We start from the raw sequence: 25,824 nt of genomic DNA, 5'->3' as shown, positions 1-25,824 counted from the left end.
GTGGATAATACAGGAAGATGGAGAAGTTTATTGTGTGCCACAGAATAATCTCACTTTGGATGAGAATACACAGTAAATTATATATTTTGTATGATGTTGTGATGGTTTGGGTGTTCCCCACCCCAGCGCACTTTAGAAATCACCCACACTAGACTCAGTCGGCTCTGGAAATATGAATGAAGCTACGTGTCGCACCTTCACTGGAATTCTCTCCAGCCGTGCATCAGTGTCCTGCCATAGATCAGAACACCAAATAGGCTTTCCTTTCCTCTGCCAACCATTCTTCTTCCAGTCCTTTAGCCAACCCCATAGAGCATTGGCTACCATCCATGGGTCGGTGTAGAGGTAAAGGATAGGCCAATTCTCACGTTCAGCCACATCAAGAGCAAGTTGGACAGCTTTTACCTCAGTGAACTGACTGGATTCTCCTTCTCCATCTCTGACTTCCATAACTCTCCTGGTAGGACTCCAGACTGCTGACTTCCATCTTCGCTTGTTCCCAACAAGACGACAGGAACCATCTGTGAACAAAGCATAGTTCTTTTCCTGATCAGAGAGATCACCATAGGGAGGAGCTTCTTCAGCACAAGTTATTTTCTCCTCTGGAGGTTTGGTACAGTCTGTGCCTTCCGGCCAGTTGGTGATCACCTCCACTAGACCACGTCAATCAAGATTACCCATTCGCGCTCGTTGGGTTATCAAAGCCATCCATTTAGACCAGATTGCATCTGTGGCATGATGCGGTGATGAACCTTTGCCTTTGAACATCCAGTTTAGAACTGGCAGTCTAGGAGCTAGAAGCAATTGTGACTCAGTTCCAATCACTTCAGAAGCTGCTTTCGCTTCTTCATAGACTGCTAGTATCTCTTTCTCTGTTGGGGTGTAATTTGCCTCTGAACCTCTGTAGCTACGACCCCAGAAACCAAGTGGACGACCACGTGTCTCATTTGGAGCTCTCTGCCAAAGACTCCAAGTTGGACCATTGTCACTGGCAGACGTGTACAGAATGTTCTTAATGTCCGGCCCAGATCGTACAGGTCCCAAGCCCACTGCACGGACTACTTCTCGCTTGATCTGATCAAAGGCTGCTTGTTGTTCAAGTCCCCACTTGAAATTGTTTCTCTTATGAGTCACACGGTGCAAAGGTTTGACAATTTGACTGATACCAGGAATGTGTAGTCTCCAAAATCACACTGCACCAAGAAAGAAAGTGTGTCCTTCTTATTGGTGGGAACTGCCATGGTGGAGACTTTGTTGATCACATCCTGTGGAATGTGACAGCGACCATCCTGCCACCACACTCCCAGAAACTGAATTTCTCTGGCAGGTCCTTTGACCTTGTCTCTCTTAATGACAAAACCTGCTTGCAACAGAATGTCAATGATTTTGTTACCTTTCTCGAAGACTTCCTCAACAGTTTGGCCCCACACAATGATGTCGTCGATGAATTGGATGTGCTCTGGAGCTTTGCCTTTCTCCAATGCATTGTGGATGACTGAGTGACAGATGATTGAGCTGTGTTTCCACCCCTGAGGCAAACGGTTGAACTGGTACTGGATTCCTCTCCAGGTGAATGCAAACTGAGGCCTGCACTCCTTTGCTATGGGAATAGAGAAGAGACCATCAGCAATGTCTATGGTCGCATACCATTTAACTTCCTTTGATTCCAGCTCGTACTGGAGTTCCAGCATGTCCGGCACAGCTGTGCTCATGGGTGGAGTCACCTCAGTGAGGGCTCAAAAATCAACTGTCGGTTGCCAGTCTTTGTTAGGTTTATGCACAGGCCAGATGGGACTGTTGAAATGTGAATGATCTTTCTCGATGACAGCCTGACTCTCAAGTTGACGAATCAGCTGATGAATGGGCAACAAAGAGTCACGGTTAGTTCTGTACTGTCTATGATGAACAGTTTGAGTTGCAATTGGCACTTCCAGATCCTCTATGTCATGATGTGCCACAACTGCAGATTCAACTGAAAGTTCAGGTCTAATGGACAATTTCAATTTACCATCCTCTTTCATGGCAGCCAACCTCACAGCACTCCTCTCATCAGAGTACTGGGATCTGAGCATGTTCGCCATATCCCAAATACTATATGTCTCCTCTTCCTCCTCTTGCTCACCAGAGGTCCCCTCTCTTACGTCCTCTTTTGAATCACACTTTTTCAAATGTGGTGTCTTAGCTTTCGCCTTAGCAGGCATCAAAAAGGCTTGCTGCACAGCGACAGACTTTGACGTGTCTACTCGAGGGTTTGAATCATTGGGGGTCTGGCCTGAGGCTTGTGAGTTCAGATCTGCCTTAGAGGTACAGGGGTTCTGGTTGTCTGCTGGCTGGGGATTCGAACTGACTGAATTAGTGTTATTAGTAAAGGGAAGATCCTGGCTCTGAGTAGTCACCTGTGTTCCTGGGAATCCTGCCAAATCTGCCATGTTATCATTCCCACTAGGAACATTGGCAGCTTTCCCAGAATCTGGAGAGGGAGTTGTAGTGGCTGTCCCAGGCTGTGCCCCTGAGTTATCTTTGTTTTGGTTTGGACCGATGGATTGTTTATCTTTCTTCTTGGACACAGACAATTTCCTAATTCTTACAGGCATTGCACTCGAATTTTTCACACAGAATGTTAAAAGTATTATAAAATGAAAAATTATAAGGGCGAGGATCACACACACCAGAAATACCACAGTCTGACGTGTATAAAATTCTGAACAATGATCTGGCATCTCAGTCACCTCTGGCCCAATCTTGCACTGATGTGGCAGTGAAGTGTGATCCATTTTAACTTTGGATACACTCAGGCATGGGTAGAATACTAAAGCATTGTTTTAGAGTTTCAATGGTTTGAGCTCCACTGGCAACACTGGTGCCTGTGGCCATCACTAAACCTGAAACCATCTCCATCCCCACCAGTATGTATCGTTTCCCATATGAGGGTTTTGAGAGGGCCAACATAATCAATTTGCCATGTGTTCCACAGCTTTTTGTCCTCTCTGATATGCTGGGCTGGAGCTAAGTTGGGATGATTAGCCCTAAGCCTAATTCTGCACTGAGGACAGGCTGAGATAATTGTCTCACAAACAGTTGTAGAAACTGGCTATCGCCTGGACCTGCGTTCATAATATAGATCTGATTTTCCTGAGTGGCCTCTTTTGATGTGCAACCACTCAGCCAATCGTTGCCAGTCATCCCTTTCTTCATTAACCACATTGATCTTTGCCAGGTAATCTACCTTTTCGTTCCAGATTGCTGCAGGTGTTTGCCCTTTGGAATGTGCCTTTACCCAGCCCGCCTTAAGGGGTCTGGAGCAGCTTATTTCTAACAGTCTTTTCCAATCGGAAGCTCTCCACACTTCAGTATTGGAAACTCTCCATTGGTTTGCTTCCTACTGGCAAATCCATTCTGTAGCACGTTTGAATGTGGAATGTGAGTTGGTGTATATGGTTTCTGCCCCATTTTCTACTGCCAACATAAGAGCTCTCAGTTCCCCCACCTGTGCACTGCCATCACCCTCCTCAGTGACAGTCTTGCCTGTGCCGATCTCCAGGGCTGTGGCTTTATAATGCCACTGAGATCCCACCCTTTGGGAGGATGCATCTGTGAACCACACTCTTTTGTATCGGAATCTGTGGTCAAATCAGGAGCTACCTGAATAGGAGAATAGGCTTATAGGGCTGGCATAATAGTGAGGTGTCTGGGTTTATGGGCTGCTGTAGTTTGGACAGCTTTGTGGGCCCTTCTCAACGGCATGAGCTGTGCAATCCCTTCCAGATAGGCGTACCATTTTCTTACAGTGGCTTTCTGGGCAATCCCTTCTGGTGGGGGAGATCTACTATATCCTGGATAGTGCGAAGCTTTTCTGCCTCTTTAACAGCTCGAGTAAGGGAGAGGAGTCCCTTCTCCCATTCAGAGTACGTTGTTTTGGTCTCTTTAAATGCCGTTGATGAAAATAAGAGAGCTCTATTAGGGCCTTTGGGTCCCCTTTGGAATATCCCACAATATGAGGCATGCTCTGAAAAGCCCCATTCAGCCCTTAAGGTCCCAGTTTTTTATAAGCTTTCAACTCATCCTTTAGGATTTTTAAGCTCTCTGTGTGCCTTGGGGTCCAGTCCCAAACTTTATGAGTTTTTTTAAGTTTTAGGTTGAATAACTCTCATTAGTGCGGTAGATAAAGCAAAAGAAGTACTTTCATTGCCTGTAATATTATTGGTAAATACCCCTGTAATATTAGTAGTAAAATTTTCCGTGACATTAAAACCAGCATACCCAAGAATGAAATTGCCCCAATTCCAGAAGACAGATGTAAGTTTAGCTTTGACCTTCTTAAAAATTATAGTAAACAAGAAATAACCAATTTGAGCATTGATCCAATTATACACAAGAAAACAGAAAACAAGCCACACAGTAGCCCCCACTAAGTAAAGTAGCAGCTTCATTAGCTTCATTCTGATTCCCAGAATTAATTAACAATCACTCAAAATGAATTTGCCCCACGTTGGGTGCCAAAAAAAAAATGTGACAGTTTGGGTATTCCCCGCCCCAACACGCTTTAGAAATCACCCAGGCTAGACTCAGCTGGCTCTGGAAATATGAATGAAGCTATTTATTTACATCTAGCACAATATACAAGCAGATATTTACAGTATATACAGTTATATACAGAAATATACAAGGTAAATGGTAATACAGAAACACAACTCCCCTCCCAGAAACCTGAGTCCCCAGGAGGGGCTCTCAACCACCCCTGCACCTTCCCCCTGCCACTCTCAACCTTACCTCAGTCCTAAGGAAGAATAGAGGTTAGGACAGAGGTTAAGAAGCAAAGTGGGTTAGGCCAAATGGAAGGTGAGGTTAGGGAGTAAGATGTTTCTCAGCCAGCAGCCCAAGCGAGAGTGAGAAAAAAATGGTGAGAGTGTTATCTAATGTTTTCATTTCTTGCTCCCAAACATCTCAGCGAGACTCTGAGAGAAGCAGACATCACCATTGTTTTCCTTTTGCAGCCTGTAATCTAGTTCTTCTCACCAAAACATTCTAGCTAGCTTCAAACTAGCACAGATCACAGTATCACAGTATCACAGTATCACCAAGGTTGGAAGAGACCTCACAGATCATCAAGTCCAACCCTTTACCACAGTGCCCAAGGCTAGACCATGGCACCAAGTGCCACATCCAACCTTGCCTTGAACTGCCCCAGGGACGACGACTCCACCACCTCCCCAGGCAGCCCATTCCAGTGCCCAATGACTCTCTCAGTGAAGAACTTTCTCCTCACCTCGAGACGAAATTTCCCCTGGCGCAGCCTGAGGCTGTGTCCTCTCGTTCTGGAGCTGGCCACCTGAGAAAAGAGAGCAACCTCCCCCTGGCCACAACCACCCTTCAGGTAGTTGTAGACAGCAATAAGGTCACCCCTGAGCCTCCTCTTCTCCAGGCTAAACAACCCCAGCTCTCTCAGCCTCTCCTCGTAGGGCTTGTGCTCGAGGCCTCTCACCAGCCTCGTCGCCCTTCTCTGGACACGCTCAAGCATCTCAGTGTCCTTCCTAAACTGGGGGGCCCAGAACTGAACGCAGTACTCGAGGTGTGGTCTGACCAGTGCAGAGTACAGGGGCAGAATGACCTCCCTGCTCCTGCTGACCACACCATTCCTGATGCAGGCCAGGATGCCACTGGCTCTCTTGGCCACCTGGGCACACTGCTGGCTCATGTTCAGGCGGGTATCAATCAGTACCGCCAGATCCCTCTCTGTCTGGCTGCTCTCCAGCCACTCCGACCCCAGCCTGTATCTCTGCATGGGGTTGTTGTGGCCAAAGTGCAGCACCCTGCGCTTCGAGCTATTGAATGCCATCCCATTGGCCTCTGCCCATCTGTCCAGGCGGTCAAGGTCCCGTTGCAGAGCCCTTCTGCCCTCCAACTCAGTCACATCTGCCCCCAGCTTAGTGTCATCTGCAAACTTGCTGATGACTGACTCGATGCCCTCATCCAGATCATCTATGAAGATGTTAAAGAGGATGGGGCCCAGCACAGATCCCTGAGGGACACCACTAGTGACTGGCCGCCAGCTGGATGTGGCACCATTCACCACCACTCTCTGGGTCCGGCCCTCCAGCCAGTTCCTAACCCAGCATAGAGTGTTACCATCCAAGCCGCGGGCTGACAGCTTAGACAGCAGTTTGCTGTGGGGGACAGTGTCAAAGGCCTTGCTGAAGTCCAGATAGACCACATCCACAGGCCTCCCCACATCCACCAAGCGGGTCACCTGATCATAGAAGGAGATCAGGTTAGAAAGGCAGGATCTGCCCTTCCTAAACCCATGCTGGCTGGACCTGAGCCCTTTGCCATCCCTTAGGTGCGCTCTTATCACCCCCAAGATAACCTGTTCCATCAGTTTCCCTGGCACTGAGGTCAGGCTGACGGGTCTATAGTTCTCTGGTTCCTCCATCCGACCCTTCTTGTGGATGGGGACCACGTTGGCCATTTTCCAGTCTCCTGGGACCTCTCCGGTGAGCCAGGACTGCTGGAAAATGATGGAGAGCGGCTTGGCCAGCTCAGCTGCCAGCTCTCTCAGCACCCTGGGATGGATCCCATCTGGTCCCATGGACTTGTGGGTGTCCAGATGGCTCAGCAGGTCCTGAACTAATTCTTCATGAATTTCCAGGGGAACACACCGCTCCCTGACCCCATCCCCCAGTTCAAGAGGCCACTTGCCCTGAACTCCTCCCTCCTTACTGTTGAAAACTGAGGCGAAGAAGGCATTCAGGACCTCTGCCTTTGCTTCATCATCAGTTATAGTGTTCCCCTCCTGGTCCAGTAAGGAGTGGAGGCTCTTCTTGCCCTTCCTTTTAGCGTTGATAAATTTATAAAAGTGTTTTTTGTTAACTTTCACGGAAGTGGCCAGCCTAAGTTCTAGCTGAGCCTTAGCCTCTCTAATTTTTCTCCTACATAGTCTGGCTACCTCCTTAAACACATCAGGAGAAGCCTTCCCCTCCTTCCTGAGGCGATACACCCTCTTTTTCTCCCCCACTTCCTTCAGGAGCATTTTGCTCATCCAGGCTGGTCGCCTCCCCCTGTGGCTCATCTTTCGGCACGTGGGAACTGCCAGTTCCTGTGCCTTCAAGAGCTCCTGTTTAAAGTATGTCCAACCATCCTGGACCCCTTTGTTCTCAAGGACTGCTGCCCAGGGGACATTGGAAATAAGTTCCTTGAGCAAATTGAAGTTTGCCCTCCTAAAGTCCAAGGTGTAGGTTTTGTTGAAGTGCCTCCCTACCTCCCTGTATATTGAAAACTCCACTAACTCGTGATCACTACACCCCAGGCAGCCTCCCACTATCACATCTCCTACCAGCCCTTCTCTGTTGGAGAGCAGCAGGTCAAGCTGAGATGTTAATTGCTGTTGAGCATGACACAGAATTATATAGGATGAGTGGAGAATGTTATGATTTGAACAGAATCATGTATATATCTTACACCATTCTGAACAATGTTTGCTGCATGACAGAAGTGGGTGTTGCCACGATTTATCAGACTTGCAGGATGTTATGTCATTTGTAAATTTCCTTGTTCCCATGAGGGTGACTGGCACAGGTACCTCTGTAGATTCTATCAGTTTTTTTTCCTTTTGTTTTCCCCTGTCTCTTTTGGTGTAATCTGATATCCCTGCAATAGAGTAGTAAATAATTGTATATCTCCACTAAAACTCTACCTTTGTTCTGTTGCTCCCTGTCAGTGGTGTAGTGAGTGGGGGGAGGATGGTGGGGACGATTATTTCATCTTCTGTCATACTTTTTTTTTTAAGAGTGTGATGGACTGAGATTATCCTACTTTATGCTTTTTTCTAAGGGAAAAGGGCAGTAAAATAATAACGCTCTTGCTGAGTTGGAAATGAATACAGAAAGGTTGTATTTTAAAATGTGCAGGAAAAGATACAGCATACATGAATCCTTAACACCTAATACAGATACAGGATACATGAGAATTCCCCCAAAAACCTTCCTGTGGCAACGGAATCTTCTGAAGAAGAATAATAACAGACGGATTGTGACCTTGGTTCTCACAAGTAGCTGGGTAATTTATCTCAGAAGGGATAGATAACGGGCACCTCGTTAATGAGGAAAACAAGGCGTGGCTTATGCTGATAGAGTGGGTTGTCCTTGACTAATTATGCTAATGTGTAGGCGTGAGCCTTATGCCCTGAGGGTATATATTGAGAGCCGAATGATCAATAAATGTCTCTGGCATATTTCACATTGAATCGTTTGGAGTCCATGTGGCATTGCCTTGATCACATTGATCTGTGGGGCCTTGACCACATTCCCGCAGCAAGCTAATCAGGTTTCTGCAACACCTTCCCCCCAAGCAAACCACAAACCACCAAAAAAACCCACTACTCATTTTCTCCCATCCCCCATTGGCTCCAAATGGGCCAAAATTCACTGTGGTAGCCTCTGTCCTTGAAAGCCATGGCCTACCACAGGGTCCTGATACATAGTTACCTAGTTACTAGATAAGATCCCTCTGCAGAGTTGGAGAGGCAGGCAGAAAAGAGAACAAATTGACCTTGCTGCTTACTTTTAAAATATTTGCAGGATTATGGGATTGAATAACATAATTACAATATCCAGGAGCAACTAGTTCTTCCCCTGGGACGGATCTTGGTCTCTGTAGTTTTTTTAGGGAGTCTGGGATAACCTGGGACCTCTCAAACCACCACATTCCACCCCTTGTTATTCTAGACCATAATCCCTGTTGTGAAGGGGTTTTGTTTGGGTTTTAGGGGATTAAGTATGAGGCCGGTGCGAAGTGCCGTGGGCTGGAATCGTGCAGCAGTGGTGATGGCCCCAAAGGCGGCAAAGCGGCTAGGAGCGGTGGGTGGAGGAGGGTGGCAGGAACACTGAATTGCCCTATTTATGAGATGTGGGCCCAAGATTGATGGTCCCTTGGCCACAATGCTGTCCAATAAGAGTCTGGCAGCAGGCCAAAACATGCCAAATAAGGTGAAATCCACAGGTCTGGTACCCCCAAATATGGAGGAGGCTCAGGTGGACCCACACCCTAAGCGTGTGAGCTTACACAACGTGTTTACCTCAACCTTGCAAGCAGGACAGGCCAGACTCGAAGGCACCAGGCTTATTGTGCTCCTTTGTCTCCCTTAATTTGTTTTCCCCATTTGGGCCTATGTGGCCCTCCACCACATATATCACCCCCTGGCCAATGGGCCATTAATCGAGGGATAAAGCAAATTTTCATACTATACAAATATAACCATTATACATATAACCAGTTGAATATTAGATTATACAGATTGCATACATAAATAATATATGTGTATAACCATACTCTGAACGGGATTAAGGTAGGTCAGCTTCTGTGTGCCCACCCCCTGATAACGAAATAACTTTATTATGCATTTCAAACGTCTGCAAGAAAAAACAAATTCACTGTTATCTGTGGAAGCAATTTCAGAAATCTGGGATAATCCACCACACGCTTATGCGGTGAGGTTTCGCATTTATATCGGTAGCTTCCCACGCGTATAACCCCCTTGGTTTGGATAGGGTCATGGACACGACTCCAATTGAAGGCAAATTTACCATTACTGGTTGGCCCACCTGTAACTTGTTCAATGAATGCTGGGAGTGTTGTTTGGATTCACCTGGAGGGTGGTTAGTGTTTCTCACTGGCTCAGCAGGACAAAATGATTTGATTTTTGGGCTGCCGTAGTTGCCCCACCTGTTGTTCATGGTGAAAACTGCATGGGGCAGGCGTTTATCCCAATTACCCTTTGAGATGTTAGCATGCCTTTTAATTAGGGCATTTGTCCTTTCCACAATGCTGTTAGTCTGGGGGCAGTAGGGAGTATGGAATACCCATCTAACCCCCTCACCACTAGCCCAGTCTTGCACGGATGATGCTGTAAAGTGAGACTCGTTGTCACTTTGAATACATTCAGGCATCAGCAAGATACTGAACCACTGCCCCAGAGCCTCAATGGTTTGAGCACCTGTGGCAGTACTGGTGGCAGTAGCCATAACCAAGCCTAAGACTACTTCCACCCCCCACCAGTATGTATCTCTTTCCATGTGAGGGTCTGAGTGGACCCACATAGTCAATTTGCCATGTGCTCCATAGCTTCTTATCTTCTCTAATGTGCTGAGCTGGGGCTATGTTGGGGTGATTGGCTTTGACCCTAATTTTACATTGTGGGCAGGCTGAGATGATTGCCTCACAGGCTGTTATAGAAATTGGCCATCCTCTGGATCTACACTCGTAGTAGAGATCTGACTTTCCTGAATGTCCTCTTTTAATGTGTAGCCATTCGGCTAGTCGCCACCAATCATCTTTCTCATCACTGACCATGTTTATCTTTGCCAGATAATCCACCTGCTCATTCCATGTTGCAGCCGGGGTTTGCTTTTTGGAGTGCCCTTTCACCCAGCCCACTTTGAGGGGTCTGGATCGGCCTATCTCAAATAGCCTCTGCCAGTCAGTAGCCCTCCAAACTTCTACATTTGAAACCTTCCACTGATTCGCCTCCCACTGGCAGATCCACTCGGTGGTGCCTTTGAATGTGGAGTAGGAATTAGTGTAGATGGTTTCTGTTCCATGCATGGCTGCTAGCATGAGGACACATAGTTCCCCCACTTGTGCACTGCCATCACCCTCCTCGGTGATAGTTTGGCCTGTGCCAATCTCCAAGGCCGTGGCTTTGTAACGCCACTTGGACCCTACCCTCTGGGAGGATGCGTCCGTAAACCACACTCCTGATTTATCTGAGTCTGTGGTCATTTCAGGGGCCACCTGAATAGGAGAAGGCTTATAAGGCTGGCCAAGCAGTGCTCCATCAGGGTTTATGGGCTGTTGTAGTTTGGATACCTTTGTAGGCCTTTCTCTTAATGGCAAGAGCTGTGTGATTCCCTCTAAGTAGGCGTACCACTTCCTTATGGTAGCCTTCTGGGGAATCCCTTCTGGTGGAGGAGATCCTTTGAGGATCGCTCTCAACAGTGGGAAAGGGCCCTGCACTACAATGTCTTGTGTAGTGCGGAGTTTCTCTGCCTCCTTGACAGCTTGAGTTAGGGAAAGGAGTCACTTTTCCCACTCTGAATACCGTGCCTCAGTCTCTTTGAATGCCGTTGATGAAAATAAGAGGGCTCTACTAGGGCCATTGGGTCCTCTCTGGAATATTCCACAGTATGAGGCGTGCTCTGAAAAACCCCATTCAGCCCTTAGGGCATCTTGTGGGCACAGGGGCCCCAATTTCTGGTAAGCCTTTAATTCGTCTTTAAGAACTTTCAGGCTCTCAGAGTGCCATGGAGTCCAATCCCAGACTTTGTGCTTCTTAAGCAAATCATAAAGGGGACGGGCGATTACGGAGAAACCTGGAATGTGTTTTCTCCAGTAGCCCAAGGTGCCCAACAATTGTTGCAGCTCTTTTTTGTGATTTGGTATATGGCCCCTTTCAATATTCTCTAAAGTATCCTCTGGCACTGATACTGCGCCTGCCACCCACCAGGGTCCTAGGAATTTAACTTCCTGGCTTGGGCCTTGGCACTTATCCCATGGGATAGTCAGCCCTTGGTCAGTTAATAATTTCCAAATGGTCCCAGCTACTGATGCAACCTGCTCTTTAGCATTTCCTCCCACCAAGATGTCATCAATGTAGTGATAAATACTTACATCCTTTGTAATTTGAATGGTGTTTAGCAAGGCTGCTAGTGTATTGTGCGCTATGGTGGCACTGTGTTTGTACCCCTGTGGGAGGCTGTTGAAAGTGTATTGAATACCTTGTCAGGTGAAGGCAAATTGAGGCTTGTCCCCCTCCCTCAGCGGTACCATGAAAAACATATCTTTCACATCCATAGTCGCCATCCAGGAGTGGGAAGCCGCTTGGATTGCTGTCACTGTGCATGTTAAACTTGGAACTGCTGCAGTGAGAGGAAGGGTGTTATTATTGAGTTTCCTAAAATCTATTGTCAGCTTCCACCTTCCATCTGGTTTTCGGACTGGCTAGACTGGTGAATTGTATGGGGAATGAATTCTGGTGATGATTTTCCTTTTCTCCAGGTCAGCTATCACTTCAGTAATGCCTTGCCTGGCTGCCGCTGGTAGTGGGTATTGTGCAACACAAGTGATAAGTGACTTTGGCAGTGGGGGAGCAGTTTGCAAAGTGTGAATATGAGCTGATTTCACTTCCTTTGCTCTCACCCCATAAGAGCCAAAGCTCCACAGCGTACCATCCGGAAGATGCCATCTCTTGCCAGCTAGAACATCAAACCCGAGGATATTCTCTGGGTAAGAGCCTAGGGCAACTTCCACTATGGTGCTTTGCTTGTCACCAGGTAGCCACATCCTTGTTTTGGCTAGGTGGCAGGCCATCCTGTGACACCCATTATTTTTACCTTTTTCCTGGATGGCAAGATTCTCAGGCGTTTCACCAGTTGCACATTGAGCACAGTGATTTGTGCACCCGTGTCTATTAGGTACTTCACGGCAGTCCTATCTGGTCCTGTTGGGATCATAATAAAAGGTTCCGGATTATCAGACCATTGGCAGGCATATATAAAGCGATAAATGAGGCCTGGAGCACTCACCGCTGCCTCTAGTTTTTTTGCTTGCTTACAGCCCCTTGCTGACCAGAAATGAAAGGGTGGTCTGGCTTGTCAGGAGAGGCGGCTCTGGGACTCCTACTGCAGTTCCCTCCTGCCTCATCTCTATCAAGGAAGTTAGCCATGCGGTTTAATGCTCTTCGCACCATATGGTTAAGGTCGTCCATTTTCCTATGAAGGTTGTCAACATCAGATTTTTTTGCATATTCTTCCCAGCCCCCTGTCGGCAGATCGTGGGGTTTTATCCCGTATTGAGTGCTCTGCCTTTGGTAGGTGTTCTGCCCGTAGTAGGGATTCTGCCCCCTGGGCTTCCCCATGAAACATCGGCTTGGCTGTGGGCTGCCACGCGGGCTTCCGGGGGCTATTTTTAGGGCTACCGGGGAAGGTATTTGGGGATGCTCTGGCGTGGTGCACTTCTGGCTTCTTGCCAGTTGGCTCTATAGCTTCCGTGCAATCAGTGCCGTGCCGTGCCGTGAGTGCTCAGTCCAGTGCGTGTGTGAGAGTGAGCGAGCTGCTTTATTAAGGTAATGCAGTGTCTTAAATAGTACTCAGAGGAGGTGTACCCAGCCAGACTAGGGCTGGCACAAGTGGACAATACAGATTGGCTCAAAGTTATGTGTAAGGCACAAATAGGTTATTTTTACCAAAACAACCTGTAGTTCCACCCCAGGGGCTGGCAGGGTCAGCCCCCAGCAGATGTGCATAGGGTGTTCACAGTGCTTCCCAACTCAAGGTCCTTTTCCCATAACAAAGTCTCATGTTTACAGCTTATGCCCCTCTGGAGGAGAAATTATCCCACAGCTAAGAACAGCGGCTGTAGTCATGCAGGCAGATGGGGGGTCGAGGGGGGGAAGCAAGGTTTTGACCCCACGATTTAATGGTCCTTGGGCCACAATTCTGTCCAAATGAGGACTTTGCAACCCTTCACCATACCCCACATCCCTTTTTCCCTTCAACGAATTCACGTTTGAAAATGGGGCACACACACAGGGACCTTTCTCCAACGAATTCTGCCTCGGAGCCATATTCCGTGTCGCTGCTGTTTGGCATATTTCCTTCGGACCGAATCCCTTCAGACTGGGTCACTCTCCTCCAGGGCTTCTCTTGGTTGCGCCGTGGTGGTTCCGTGTGGGGTGCCGGCTGGGGCGCTCTGGAGCGGTGGGATGTCCCTCTCAGTGATGGTGGTGGCGATGGAGGCGACAGCTGCAGGGGTGCCGTGGGTAGGAGGGCTGCAAACTCGCTCAGTGGCTTTTGTTCTGATGTAAATTTAAGGTCTATTAAGTCTGAGTTTTCCTCTTTCGATTGCAGCGGCATGTCATGAAATGCAGGTATAAGGGACTGGAGTTCAAACAGTTCCTCCTTTTTCTCCTGTGTCTCTTTGGAGAAATGCACTTTTGGATTTTCGGACGGGACAGCGGGCTTGGCGACTGGACGCTTCTGGGTTCTGGAGTTCTGCTCCAGAATGGCAGTGTTCCGTTTCCGGTGCTGTGCTGACCGGGGTGGCTGGGGTTGCCCTGGCAACTGGAATTTGGGGGCTGTCCCCTGCCTGGCTGTTGTTTACATTCTGCCTGGCTTGGGCTGATTCTGAATAGTGGGCTGGGGCATCTTTTGTGCTCGTTAACGACTCTGGCTTGGATTCAGCCAGGTCTATTGTGTCTTTTAATGGGCCATTAAGTACCGCACCCTTCTGCAGGGGGAATATGGGCTCTGCCTTCACCTCTCTTACCAGGCATACAGAGACCAAATTTCAAAATCTCTGATTTTGAAATTGCAATTTTTCATTCTCTCTCTTTAAGCTCAGAATATTTTCATCCGCGATTTTTACCTCTGTCAATGTCTATGCCAGGCACGTGGCTAAGATTAAAGCGCAGTTCTCTTGGACATTGTTTGCTAGCATTTGAAATAAGGCTCTGGGCTCGCAGCAAATTTTCACTGCCCATTCCAGACCATGTCCTGTAATATTATATCCTAAATTATGAAATGTTTTCAACATTATGCACCCTGTCGCTGCGCCAAATGTTGTGGAGGGGTTTTGTTTGGGTTTTAGGGGATTGTTGTGGAGGCAGGAATTAATGTGTGGCTGAGTCGGGAATTTTTATACAAAAATAGTTATTTTATTTTCCCAAAAACCCGCCCCCAAAACTATATATACAAAGATTAATTTAGTTTAATTAGCAGATTCAGTTGCATGAGAATTATCTACAAGGATACCATTGATAATCTGACTATTTTGGAAGTCAGAAGTTGGAAAAGGCTTTAGCTATTAAATTATAGCGGGTTTCTTACTAATAAAGCGGAGCTGAGCCAAAATAACTCACGATCAGGCTGACTTCCTGGTGAGGTCTGTCCCTGTGTTCCTTTTCAGAAGTTGTCGAAGAGCACAGCCAATCCCAGTCCGATTCCAGCGCGGGCACTGCACGGGGCACTCCTCGTGTGGGAGGACCCCTTTACTCACACCCTTCACACCTGCGGGGCAGGTGAGGGGGGGAACCAGGTGGCTTTCCTCCTCCCATTCAAGCCACGGAGAGAGAGGAATTTAGGGGTATACAGGACTCCAGGACAGGGATTAAGTATGAGGCCGGTGCGAAGTGCCGTGGGCTGGAATCATGCAGCGGCGGTGATGGCCCCAAAGGCGGCAAAGCAGCTAGGAGCGGTGGGTGGAGGAGGGTGGCAGGAACACTGAATTGCCCTATTTATGAGATGTGGGCCCAAGATTGATGGTCCCTTGGCCACAATGCTGTCCAATAAGAGTCTGGCAGCAGGCCAAAACATGCCAAATAAGGTGAAATCCACAGGTCTGGTACCCCCAAATATGGAGGGGGCTCAGGTGGACCCACACCCTAAGCACGTGAGCTTACACAACGTGTTTACCTCAACCTTGCAAGCGGGACAGGCCAGACTCGAAGGTACAAGGCTTATTGTGCTCCTCTGTCCCCCTTAATTTGTTTTCCCCTGGTTTGGGCAGGAGAACACCTTTCAGGGGGAAAACATGTCCGGGCAAGAATAGACTTGTAAACATGGCCATCTGGGCCTATGTGGCCCTCCACCACAATCCCTTCATCAACCATATCATCAAATAAGAGACAGTCTCTAGATGACATGCAGCAAAGTCCATGTGGCAAATCATTCTTTGTCCTGGCACTCTTCGGAACCATCATCCATTCAGGATCAGGAAACAGTTCTTCTTATCAGATGAGACAAACCCAGGATTTTGCAGGGCTTATCTGGTTCAGATACACTATAGTTTCCAAATACCCATAGTCTTGAAATCTAATTTAGTATGCCATCAAGTCGCCTTTTAGAGAGCTCACTTTCTAGAGCATTCTGAGTCTATGCATCATCTTAGCACTCTTCCTCTATAAGCAGTGAAGCACACTTTTCCTGTAGTGATACAATTTAGTGTGAATTTAGCATGGTTGGTTAAATTTGCATGATTAGTTTGGCTCATGTTAATTTCTAAAATAGTAGTTTAAGGGAGGGTGCTACTCTGGTAGCTGATAAGTGCTGAAGTATTTAAATTGATATATAATATCTCACACCTTTCACTTCACTAAAATTTCCCCTTATTATTAAACTTTGATTCAGCTATGGCACCAATATCAACATATGGAATGCTGGTGTTGCTAAGACATTTTAAATTATGATATTTAACATATTTGCTGCAAGTAAGGCTGTGAGAGCACAGTGCATCTACAGTGATCGTACCTGTAGTATGAGTTCACCTATGGTAAAAAGAAGGATGTGGGGAAAAGTAATGCTCCATCAGCACCACTGGACTTTGCTCTTCCTGAATACTAGAAAGTTATGTTGTTTGCTGCTGAAAATTGTGTAGTCCGTCTGTTCTTTTGAAAGCTGAGTCACTGAACAACTTTGGTATATGCACTTGGTGCTGAATTAAAATATATTAATTAAAAATAAAAAAATAACAGTGATTGCATACACATAGATGTATACATAAAGAGGTTATATAAGTAAAATCATGAGCTATGCTACTTGATAATAACCCCTCTTAAAACATCATATTTTTCCAGATTTGTATTATGGTGGAGAGGCTTTCTCTGTAGAGCAGCCACAGTCCTTTACTTGTCCTTATTGTGGAAAGATGGGTTATATGGAAACATCTCTTCAAGAACATGTTGCTTCTGAACATGCAGAAACGTCAACAGAGGTGGTAAGCTGCTGCTTCATTGCTTTTCAATTACAATGAAAATATATGAAAATTTCCAGAAAATTAGTTGTTTGGGTTTTTGGGGGTTGGGGTTTTTGCTGTGTTTTTTTTTTTAAGTATATGTTCATTTAAATGTTAACTAGGAATGTATGTACCACACATATCATGCTGATGTTTTTCCTCTTGATTCTTTGAGCTACTAACAGTCTCCAAATCAGCGGTTCTACATCTGCCTACGTCACCTTTATCTCTCTACAGACTTTCTCTCAGCAGTCTGGCTTAAGGTTATGCATCCGAGTCCCTGAATTCTTGGTATGCAGGCCACTAAATCCTGTTGTTAGAGAGGATTAAACTCTTGTAAAAATAAATAGCTTTTAAATATATTGACTTTTTATAAAGTGACCCTCGCCATTTCCATTTATTCTACCACTTGATTTTCATGATGATGACAACAGTAGCAATTGGTGCAGAGTAATTATGCACCATATAATAGACTACTGGAACAATTGTTTTGCTTCTGATTTTCTCAATAAGCATTCTGATTTCCTTGAGTTTTTATATCTAGATGTTATTGTTGCTTGTGCCAGAAGGTCTGGGTTTTTTTCTGAAATGTGGGGTGACTTCATAGATTAATAGAATGTCAGGTTGGAAGAGACCTCAAGGATCATCTAGTCAAATCTTTCAGGGTAAGAATATCCAGTCCAAATCTCCCCAGTAACAACTTGTACCCATTACCTTTTGTCTTTACCATGTGACTCTTTGTAAAAAGGGAGTCTCCCTCTTCGTGATAGCCGCCCTTTTATGTACTTGTGCATGGTTATGAGGTCTCCTCTATGCCCTCTCTTCTCAAGGCTGAACAAAACCAGTTTTCTCAGCTTTCTTCCATATGACAGGTTTTCCAGTACTCTGATCATTCTTGTGGCCTTTCTCTGGACCCTTTCCAGCTTGTCCGCATCCTTATTGTATAGTGGGAACCAAAACTGTACACAGTACTCAAGGTGCGGCCTGACCAGCGTTGAGTAGAGTGGGAGAACCACATCTTTATCCCTGCTTGTGATATCCTTATTAATGCAACTCAGCATTGTGATTTTTAACATGTTTGTTCTGACCTCTAAGTTCTCTTAACTTTTTGAGAAATTATGTGGGAGAAGAATAATCTTTCTCCCTAGAGCCTGCTAAGGGCTTTATGTGAAGGAGTAGTAGAGGAGGTAAAATTGGTCAACCTGTTCTGAGACTCACATTTGTCCTACTCTTTCTTAAGAACATATGAGCTATTGGTATAAATTTATTATTTCTAGAACTAAACCAACCCTCAGTAATTATTATTTCTTCATTAAATGATCAAAAATAGTAGTCAGCAATACAGGACAAGTGCAGATGAATGTGGCTGACATTATTATGAATGTTACTGTTGCTGTTTGGTTTCAGAAGAGTGAAGTGATTAACAAAACACAGTATTCAGGTAGAAGGTTTTGGGAACTGCAAGTCTGAACATTGTAAGAAATAGCATCAGATACCGTCATTAATCTAATTTCAGGGGGGTGGAGACCCCAAATCCCAGACTGGGAGGAGTGAGTGAATCAATAGCACCATACAAACTCATGAAGAGACATACAAGGGGGGGGGGGGGAGGGAGATCAGGGAAGAACAAAGGGGAAGGTAGACAAAGGGGTATAAAGTGGGCTGTCAGGTGTAAAACAGAGCTGGTTTTTTACTAATCAATCACACTTAGACTGAAGTGAAAGAACCAGGTGGAGTGGATTAACCTCAGCTGTCTCCTAGGTGCCCACAAAACTGCTCTATCTCACCTCCCTTCCCAGCAACAGGATGGGTAGAAAATGTGTCAAAAAGCTTATGAGTTAAGATAAGGACATGGACGTTACTCAGCAATTACCATCATGGGCAAAACAGACTCAACTTCGTGAAGTTCTTGGAGAAAAGCTTGGATGGTTTCCATAGAGTGCAAGAGCTCTCAATCCCCAGGTGTAAGAAATCAGGCTAGGAAGGGAAGAGACTAGCATGGCTGAAGAGAGAGACCTGCTGGTCAAAATAAAGAGCAAGAGGGAACTGCACAGACAGTGGAAGCAGGGACAGGTAACCAGGGAGGAGTACAGGAATATTGGTTGTGTAGGGATGAGGTCAGGAAGGCCGAGACATGGCTGGAGCTGGACTTGACAAGGGATGCAAAGAAAAAGAAGAGCTTCTATGGGTACGTCAGTCAGCAAAGGTAGGTTAAAGATAGTGTACCACCTCTGAGGAGCAAGAATAGAGAACTAGTGTCAACAGATGAGGAGAAGGCTGAGATACTCAATAACTTTGTTTAGTCTTTGCTGGAAATCTTGCTCCATCCCCCTCCCAAGTCAATGGACCACTAAGTGAGGACCAGGGGGGTAAAGTCCCTTCCACTGTAAGGGAAGATCAGGTTCTGGACTACCTGAGGAACCTGAACATATATAAATCTATGTGACCTGATGAGATGCATCCCAGAGTCCTGAAGGAATTGTCTGATGTAGTCACAAAGCCATTCTCCATGATATTTTAAAAGTCATGGCAGTAAGGCAAAGTCCCTGGTGACTGGAAGAAGGGAAATATTAAGCCCATTTTAAAAAAGAATAGGAAAGAGGACCCTGGAAATTACTGACCTGTCATCCTCACCTCTGTGTCCAGGAAGATCATGGAACAGATCCTCCTTAAAGTTCTGATAAGGCACATGGAGGACAGGGAGGTGATTCGGGACAGCCAGCATGGCTTCACCAAGGGAAAGTCCTGCCTCACCAACATAGTGGCTTTCTACAGTGGTGTAACTACATCAGTGGACAAGGGAAGACCATCTGTCTTCACTTCTGTAAAGCCTTTGACACAGTCACCCACAACATTCTTCTCTCTAAGCTGGAGAGATACGGATTTGATGGGTGAACTGTTCAGCAGTGTCATGGCTTAAGTTAGCTGAACTGGCTAATGTTATGCAATACCTTGCTGATGTCATGTCAGCTTTATAACAAAAATGTTGGCTGGAGGAAAAGATCATGGGGCTTGGAGTAACCTGTGATGCTTCCTGTTTCCAGGGTCTTCTTCCACCTTGGGATGTTTGCCTCTTCTGCTTTTCTGGCTGTGGAATTGGGTAGATTTAGGTTGGAGGAGGTAGGTAGGAAGTTCTTCACAATGAGGGTAGTGAAATACTGGAACAAGTTGCCCAGGAATGTGGTGGAGACCCCATCACACATTCAAGGCCAAATTCGATGGGGCCCTGAGCAATCTGATCTAGTTGGCAATGTCCCTGCTCACTGCAGGGGTGTTGGACAAGATGAAATTCAAGGGTCCCTTCCAACTGGATACATTCTATGATTCTAAATTAATTTATTGCCAATTAAACAGAGTAGGACAATGAGAAATACGAACAAATCTAAAAACACCTTACCCCACACCTCTCTTCCAAGACTCAATTTCACTCTCAACTCTTCTATGTACTTTTTGCTCCCTGATCAGCACAGGGGGATGGGGAATGAGGGTTATGGTCAGCTCATAACGGTTTGTCTCTGCTGCTACTTCCTCTTCACATTCATGCATCAGCAAATTTGCTGATGATACAAAGCTGGGAGGGGTGGCTAACACACCTGAAGGTTGTGCTACTATCCAACAGGCTAGAGAGCTGGGCAAAGGTGAACTTCATGAATTTCAATAAGGACAAGTGTAGAGCCTGCACCTGTGGAGAAATAACACCAGGCACCAGTACAGGCTGGGGACTGCCCTGCTGGAAAGCAGCTCTGTGGAGAAAGTTCTTGGAGTCCTGGTGGACAGCAAGTTCTCCATGTGACAGCAATGTGCCCTTGTGGCCAAGAAGGCCAATGATATCCTGGGGTGCATTAGTAAAAGTGTGTCCAGCAGATCTAGGGAGATTCTCCTCCCCCTCTACTCTGCCTTGATGAGACCACACATGGAATACTGTATCCAGTTTTGGGATCTGCTGGAGAGGGTCCAATGAAGAGTTATGAGGATGATTAAGGGACTCGAACATCTCTCCTATGAAGAAAGACTGAGAGAACTGGGACTGTTTAGTCTGGAGAAGAGAAGGCTGAGAGGGGATCTTATTAAAATGTCTGTAAATAGCTGAGGGGCAGTGTGATGGTTTGGGCTCTTACCCGCCCCCCCACACTTTATATTTGCCCCAGCTAACTCAGACGGACCCTGGGAATATAGATGAAGCAATTTATTTACAGCTAGCAGAATTTACAAGCAGCTATTTACAATATATACAGTTATATACAATTATATACAGAAATATACAAAGGATAAACAATACAAAAGCACAACTCCCCTCCCAGAAACCTGAGTCCCCAGGAGGGACTTCCAAACCACCCCAACACCTCCCCCCGGCCCTCTCAACCTTACCCCAGTTCTCAGGAAGAAGAGAGGTGCGGCCAAGAGGTTAGGGAGCAAGGTTAGTAGGAGCAGGGTTAATGAGATGTGACTAGGTCTGAAGGCAAAGGCAGAAGGAGAAGACAAAAATGGAGAATGTTTACTTCTTCTTCCCAGAGCTCTCAGCGAGACTGTGAGAGAAGTTGACATCAGTTGTTTTCATTTCACTGCCCGTTATCTAGTTCTTTTACTGTGATGGTTTGGGGGTTACCCCGCCCCCCCACACTTTTGTATTTGCCCCAGCTAACTCAGACGGACCCTGGGAATATAGATGAAGCAATTTATTTACAGCTAGCAGAATTTACAAGCAGCTATTTACAATATATACAGTTATATACAATTATATACAGAAATATACAAAGGATAAACAATACAAAAGCACAACTCCCCTCCCAGAAACCTGAGTCCCCAGGAGGGGCTTTTCAAACCACCCCAACACCTCCCCCCGGCCCTCTCAACCTTACCCCAGTTCTCAGGAAGAAAAGAGGTGCAGCCAAGAGGTTAGGGAGCAGGGTTAGTAGGAGCAGGGTTAATGAGATGTGACCAGGTCCAAGGCAAAAGCAAGAGTGAGAAACAAAATGGAGAATAAGTCTTTCTTCTTCCCAAAGTTCTCAGCGTGACTGTGAGAGAAGTAGACACAATTGTTTTTCATTTCACTGCCCGTTATCTAGTTCTGTTACCAAAACATTCTAGCTTGCTTCAAACTAGCACAATCCACCCCTGTCTACTTCGCTCAGAGTATCGCTGAGAATTATCCAATCTAATCTAAACCAATATTTACAATAAACCAATATATACAAGTTCAGTTCACACTTCAATCAGATGTAGGTAATTCAAAAGCTCAGAACAGGGACTCCCAGATGATGTTGGGTTCGTGCTCACATACTGTAGATTCTATTGTAGATTCTCTCAGTGTTGGGCGCCGATGTTACCTAGAATAGAAAACTCCTAACAGCTTGGATTTAAACTCTCTCAGCTAAGGTTAAATTTCTATTTCTTTGTGGAATACACTGGATTTCACCATTCTCCTGCATTACCCAGTAGGTATGACCAGGACCTTCAGCAGAAACCACCCCTCGGACAGGTTTCCCTTCGCCCGAAGGAGAAAATACCCAAACAGTTTTCCCTAACAGATTCTTCTCATGTACAACAGGAACTTTATCACCGTCTACTGTTTGGACCAAATCTGATTGTGCAGGTCCTGCTCTGTTTACTGAACCTCTACTATTTACCAACCAAGTAGCTTGTGCTAAATGTTTGTCCCAGTTTTTCAGAGTTCCACCCCCCATGGCTTTTAGGGTGGTTTTCAGCAAACCATTGTAGCGTTCAATCTTCCCTGAAGCTGGTGCATAGTAGGGTATGTGATAGATCCATTCAATACCATGCTCTTTGGCCCAGTTTTTCACTAGATTGTTCTTGAAATGAGTACCATTGTCTGACTCGATTCTCTCTGGAGTTCCATGTCTCCACAAGATTTGTCTCTCCAAACCAACAATGGTGTTACGTGCAGTAGCATGTGGAACTGGATAGGTTTCCAACCATCCAGTGCTGGCTTCTACCATCGTTAGCACATACTGCTTGCCAGAACGAGATCGAGGTAAAGTGATGTAGTCAATCTGCCAGGCTTCACCATACTTGTACTTTGACCATCTATCACCATACCATAAGGGCTTGATTCGCTTAGCCTGCTTAATAGCAGCACAAATGTCACAGTCATAGATGACTTGGGTGATAGTGTCCATGGACAAGTCAATTGACCTATCACGAGCCCATCGGTATGTTCCATCTCTGCCTTGATGTCCAGACGAATCATGGGCCCACCGAGCTAAGAACAGTTCACCTCGGTGTTTCCAATCAAGGTCAATGTCAAGTTCAGAGTTGGTATCAACTTGAGCAATCTTAGCAGCTTGATCTGCCTTCTGGTTATGTTGATGTTCCTCAGTTGCTCTGCTCTTAGGCATGTGTGCATCTACGTGCCGCACCTTCACTGGAATTTTCTCCAGCCGTGCATCAATGTCCTGCCATAGATCAGCACACCAAATAGGCTTTCCTTTCCTCTGCCAACCATTCTTTTTCCAGTCCTTCAGCCAACCCCATAGAGCATTGGCTACCATCCACGAGTCGGTGTAGAGGTAAAGGATAGGCCAATTCTCATGTTCAGCCACATCAAGAGCAAGTTGAACAGCTTTTACCTCAGTGAACTGACTGGATTCTCCTTCTCCATCTTTCGTTTCGGTAACTCTCCTGGTTGGACTCCAGACAGCTGACTTCCATATTCGCTTGTTCCCAACAAGACGACAGGAACCATCTGTGAACAAAGCATAGTTCTTTTCCTGATCAGAGAGATCACCATAGGGAGGAGCTTCCTCAGCACGAGTTATTTTCTCCTCCGGAGGTTTGGAACAGTCTGTGCCTTCCGGCCAGTTGGTGATCACCTCCACCAGACCAGGTCGGTCAAGATTACCCATTCGTGCTCGTTGGGTTATCAAAGCCATCCATTTAGACCAGGTTGCATCTGTGGCATGATGTGGTGATGAACCTTTGCCCTTGAACATCCAGTTAAGAACTGGCAGTCTAGGAGCTAAAAGCAATTGTGACTCAGTTCCAATCACTTCAGAAGCTGCTTTCACTCCCTCATAGGCTGCTAGAATCTCTTTCTCAGTTGCAGTGTAATTTGTCTCTGAACCTCTGTAACAACGTCCCCAGAAACCAAGTGGACGACCACGTGTCTCATTTGGAGCTCTCTGCCAAAGACTCCAAGTTGGACCATTGTCACTGGCAGCCGTGTACAGAATGTTTTTAATGTCTGGACCAGATCTCACAGGTCCCAAACCCACTGCATGGACTACTTCTCGCTTAATTTGATCAAAGGCTGCTTGTTGTTCAGGTCCCCACTCGAAATTGTTTCTCTTACGAGTCACATCATGCAGAGGTTTGACAATCTGACTGAAACCAGGAATGTGTAGTCTCCAAAATCCCACCACACCAAGAAAAGAAAGTGTGTCCTTCTTACTGGTGGGAACTGCCATGGTAGAGACTTTGTTAATCACATCCTGAGGAATGTAACGGCGACCATCCTGCCACTGCACTCCCAGAAACTGAATTTCTTTGGCAGGTCCTTTGACCTTGTCTCTCTTAATGGCAAAACCTGCTTGCAACAGAATGTCAATGATTTTGTTACCTTTCTCGAAGACTTCCTCAGCAGTTTGGCCCCACACAATGATGTCGTCGATGTACTGGATGTGCTCTGGAGCTTTACCTTTCTCCAGTGCATTGTGGATGACTGAGTGACAGATTGTTGAGTTGTGTTTCCACCCCTGAGGCAAACGATTGAACTGGTACTGGATTCCTCTCCAGGTGAATGCAAACTGAGGCCTGCACTCCTTTGCTATGGGAATAGAGAAGAAAGCATTAGCAATGTCTATTGTTGCATACCATTTAGCCTCCTTCGATTCCAGCTCGTACTGGAGTTCCAACATGTCCGGCACAGCTGCACTCATGGGTGGACTCACCTCGTTGAGGGCACGAAAGTCAACTGTCAGTCTCCAGTCGCCCGTAGGTTTGCGCACAGGCCAGATGGGACTGTTGAAAGGTGAATGAGCTTTCTCAATGACAGCCTGACTCTCCAATTGACGAATCAGCTGATGAATGGGCAACAAAGAGTCACGGTTAGTTCTGTACTGCCTGTGATGAACGGTTTGAGTTGCAATTGGCACTTTCAGGTCCTCTATGTCATGATGTCCCACAACTGCAGATTCATCAGAAAGTTCAGGTCTAATGGACAATTTCAATTTATCATCCTCAATCTCTACAGATGCTATTCCAAAAGCCCATTTGTGACCCTTAGGATCTTTGAAACAACCTTGTCTCAAAAAGTCAATTCCCAGAATGCAAGGCGCATCAGGACCAGTTACAATAGTATGTGTCTTCCACTCTTTACCAGTTAAACTGATCTCAGCCTGTATCTTAGTTAACTCTTGAGATCCACCAGTGATTCCAGAAATAGATATGGACTCTGTCCCTTTGCAATTTGATGGCAATAAAGTACACTGAGCACCTGTGTCGACTAAAGCCCTGTATTTCCAAACTTTTGAACTGCCAGGCCACCTAATGAATACATTCCAATAGATTCGGTTCTCTCCACTATCCCTTTCCTCCTCCTGGCTGGAGGCAGGGCACCCCTAATGCTGAACATGGCATGTGGGGTGTACACAATGATTGGTGTTGTTGTGAGAGGAACTGCAACTGTTGGAACAATTGCAGTTGCTCTCGGGAGCTGAAGAAGTGACAGCTACTTTCCTGGCATTGCTGCCTCTGTTTCTGCCACTCTGCAGTTCCCTGACCCTCTTTGAAAGAGCTGAAGTAGGTTTACCATCCCATTTGTTCATGTTCTCACCATATGTGTCACGCAGAAGTATCCACAGTGACGCACGTGATTGCTGCTGTCTGGGTGGAATTTGTCTCCTCCTGGGCTGGAATTGCCTTGCAGGAGGTGGGCGTCTGTTCCTGACCGCAGAAACATGCACCCATTCAGATGATGCAGGAATGGTATCCTTGACCAGATTGGAAATTGAGGTTGCAAGATCCTCCTTCAGTTCTTTCATGGTATTCTTAATCTCTGTGGTCATAGTTTGTATGGCAGAGACTAAA

At 46.2% G+C, this 25,824-nt stretch overlaps 1 protein-coding gene across 1 annotated transcript in view; it reads left to right on the top strand.

Annotated features, from left to right (window-relative positions):
- The window catches only part of LOC135192836 (E3 ubiquitin-protein ligase KCMF1-like), a 269,542-nt gene that overhangs the window by 222,641 nt on the left and 21,077 nt on the right, over positions 1-25,824 (top strand). The window contains exon 3 of the mRNA XM_064176212.1: positions 16,622-16,761. Coding sequence (XP_064032282.1) covers positions 16,622-16,761 — 140 coding nt within the window. The remainder of the gene's footprint in view (positions 1-16,621; positions 16,762-25,824) is intronic.

The sequence above is a fragment of the Pogoniulus pusillus genome, chromosome W, assembly GCF_015220805.1.
Source record: "Pogoniulus pusillus isolate bPogPus1 chromosome W, bPogPus1.pri, whole genome shotgun sequence".
Lineage (NCBI taxonomy): Eukaryota > Metazoa > Chordata > Aves > Piciformes > Lybiidae > Pogoniulus > Pogoniulus pusillus.
The sequence above is the reverse complement of the archived record's forward strand: the minus strand, read 5'-3'. Positions and strand labels throughout refer to the sequence as shown.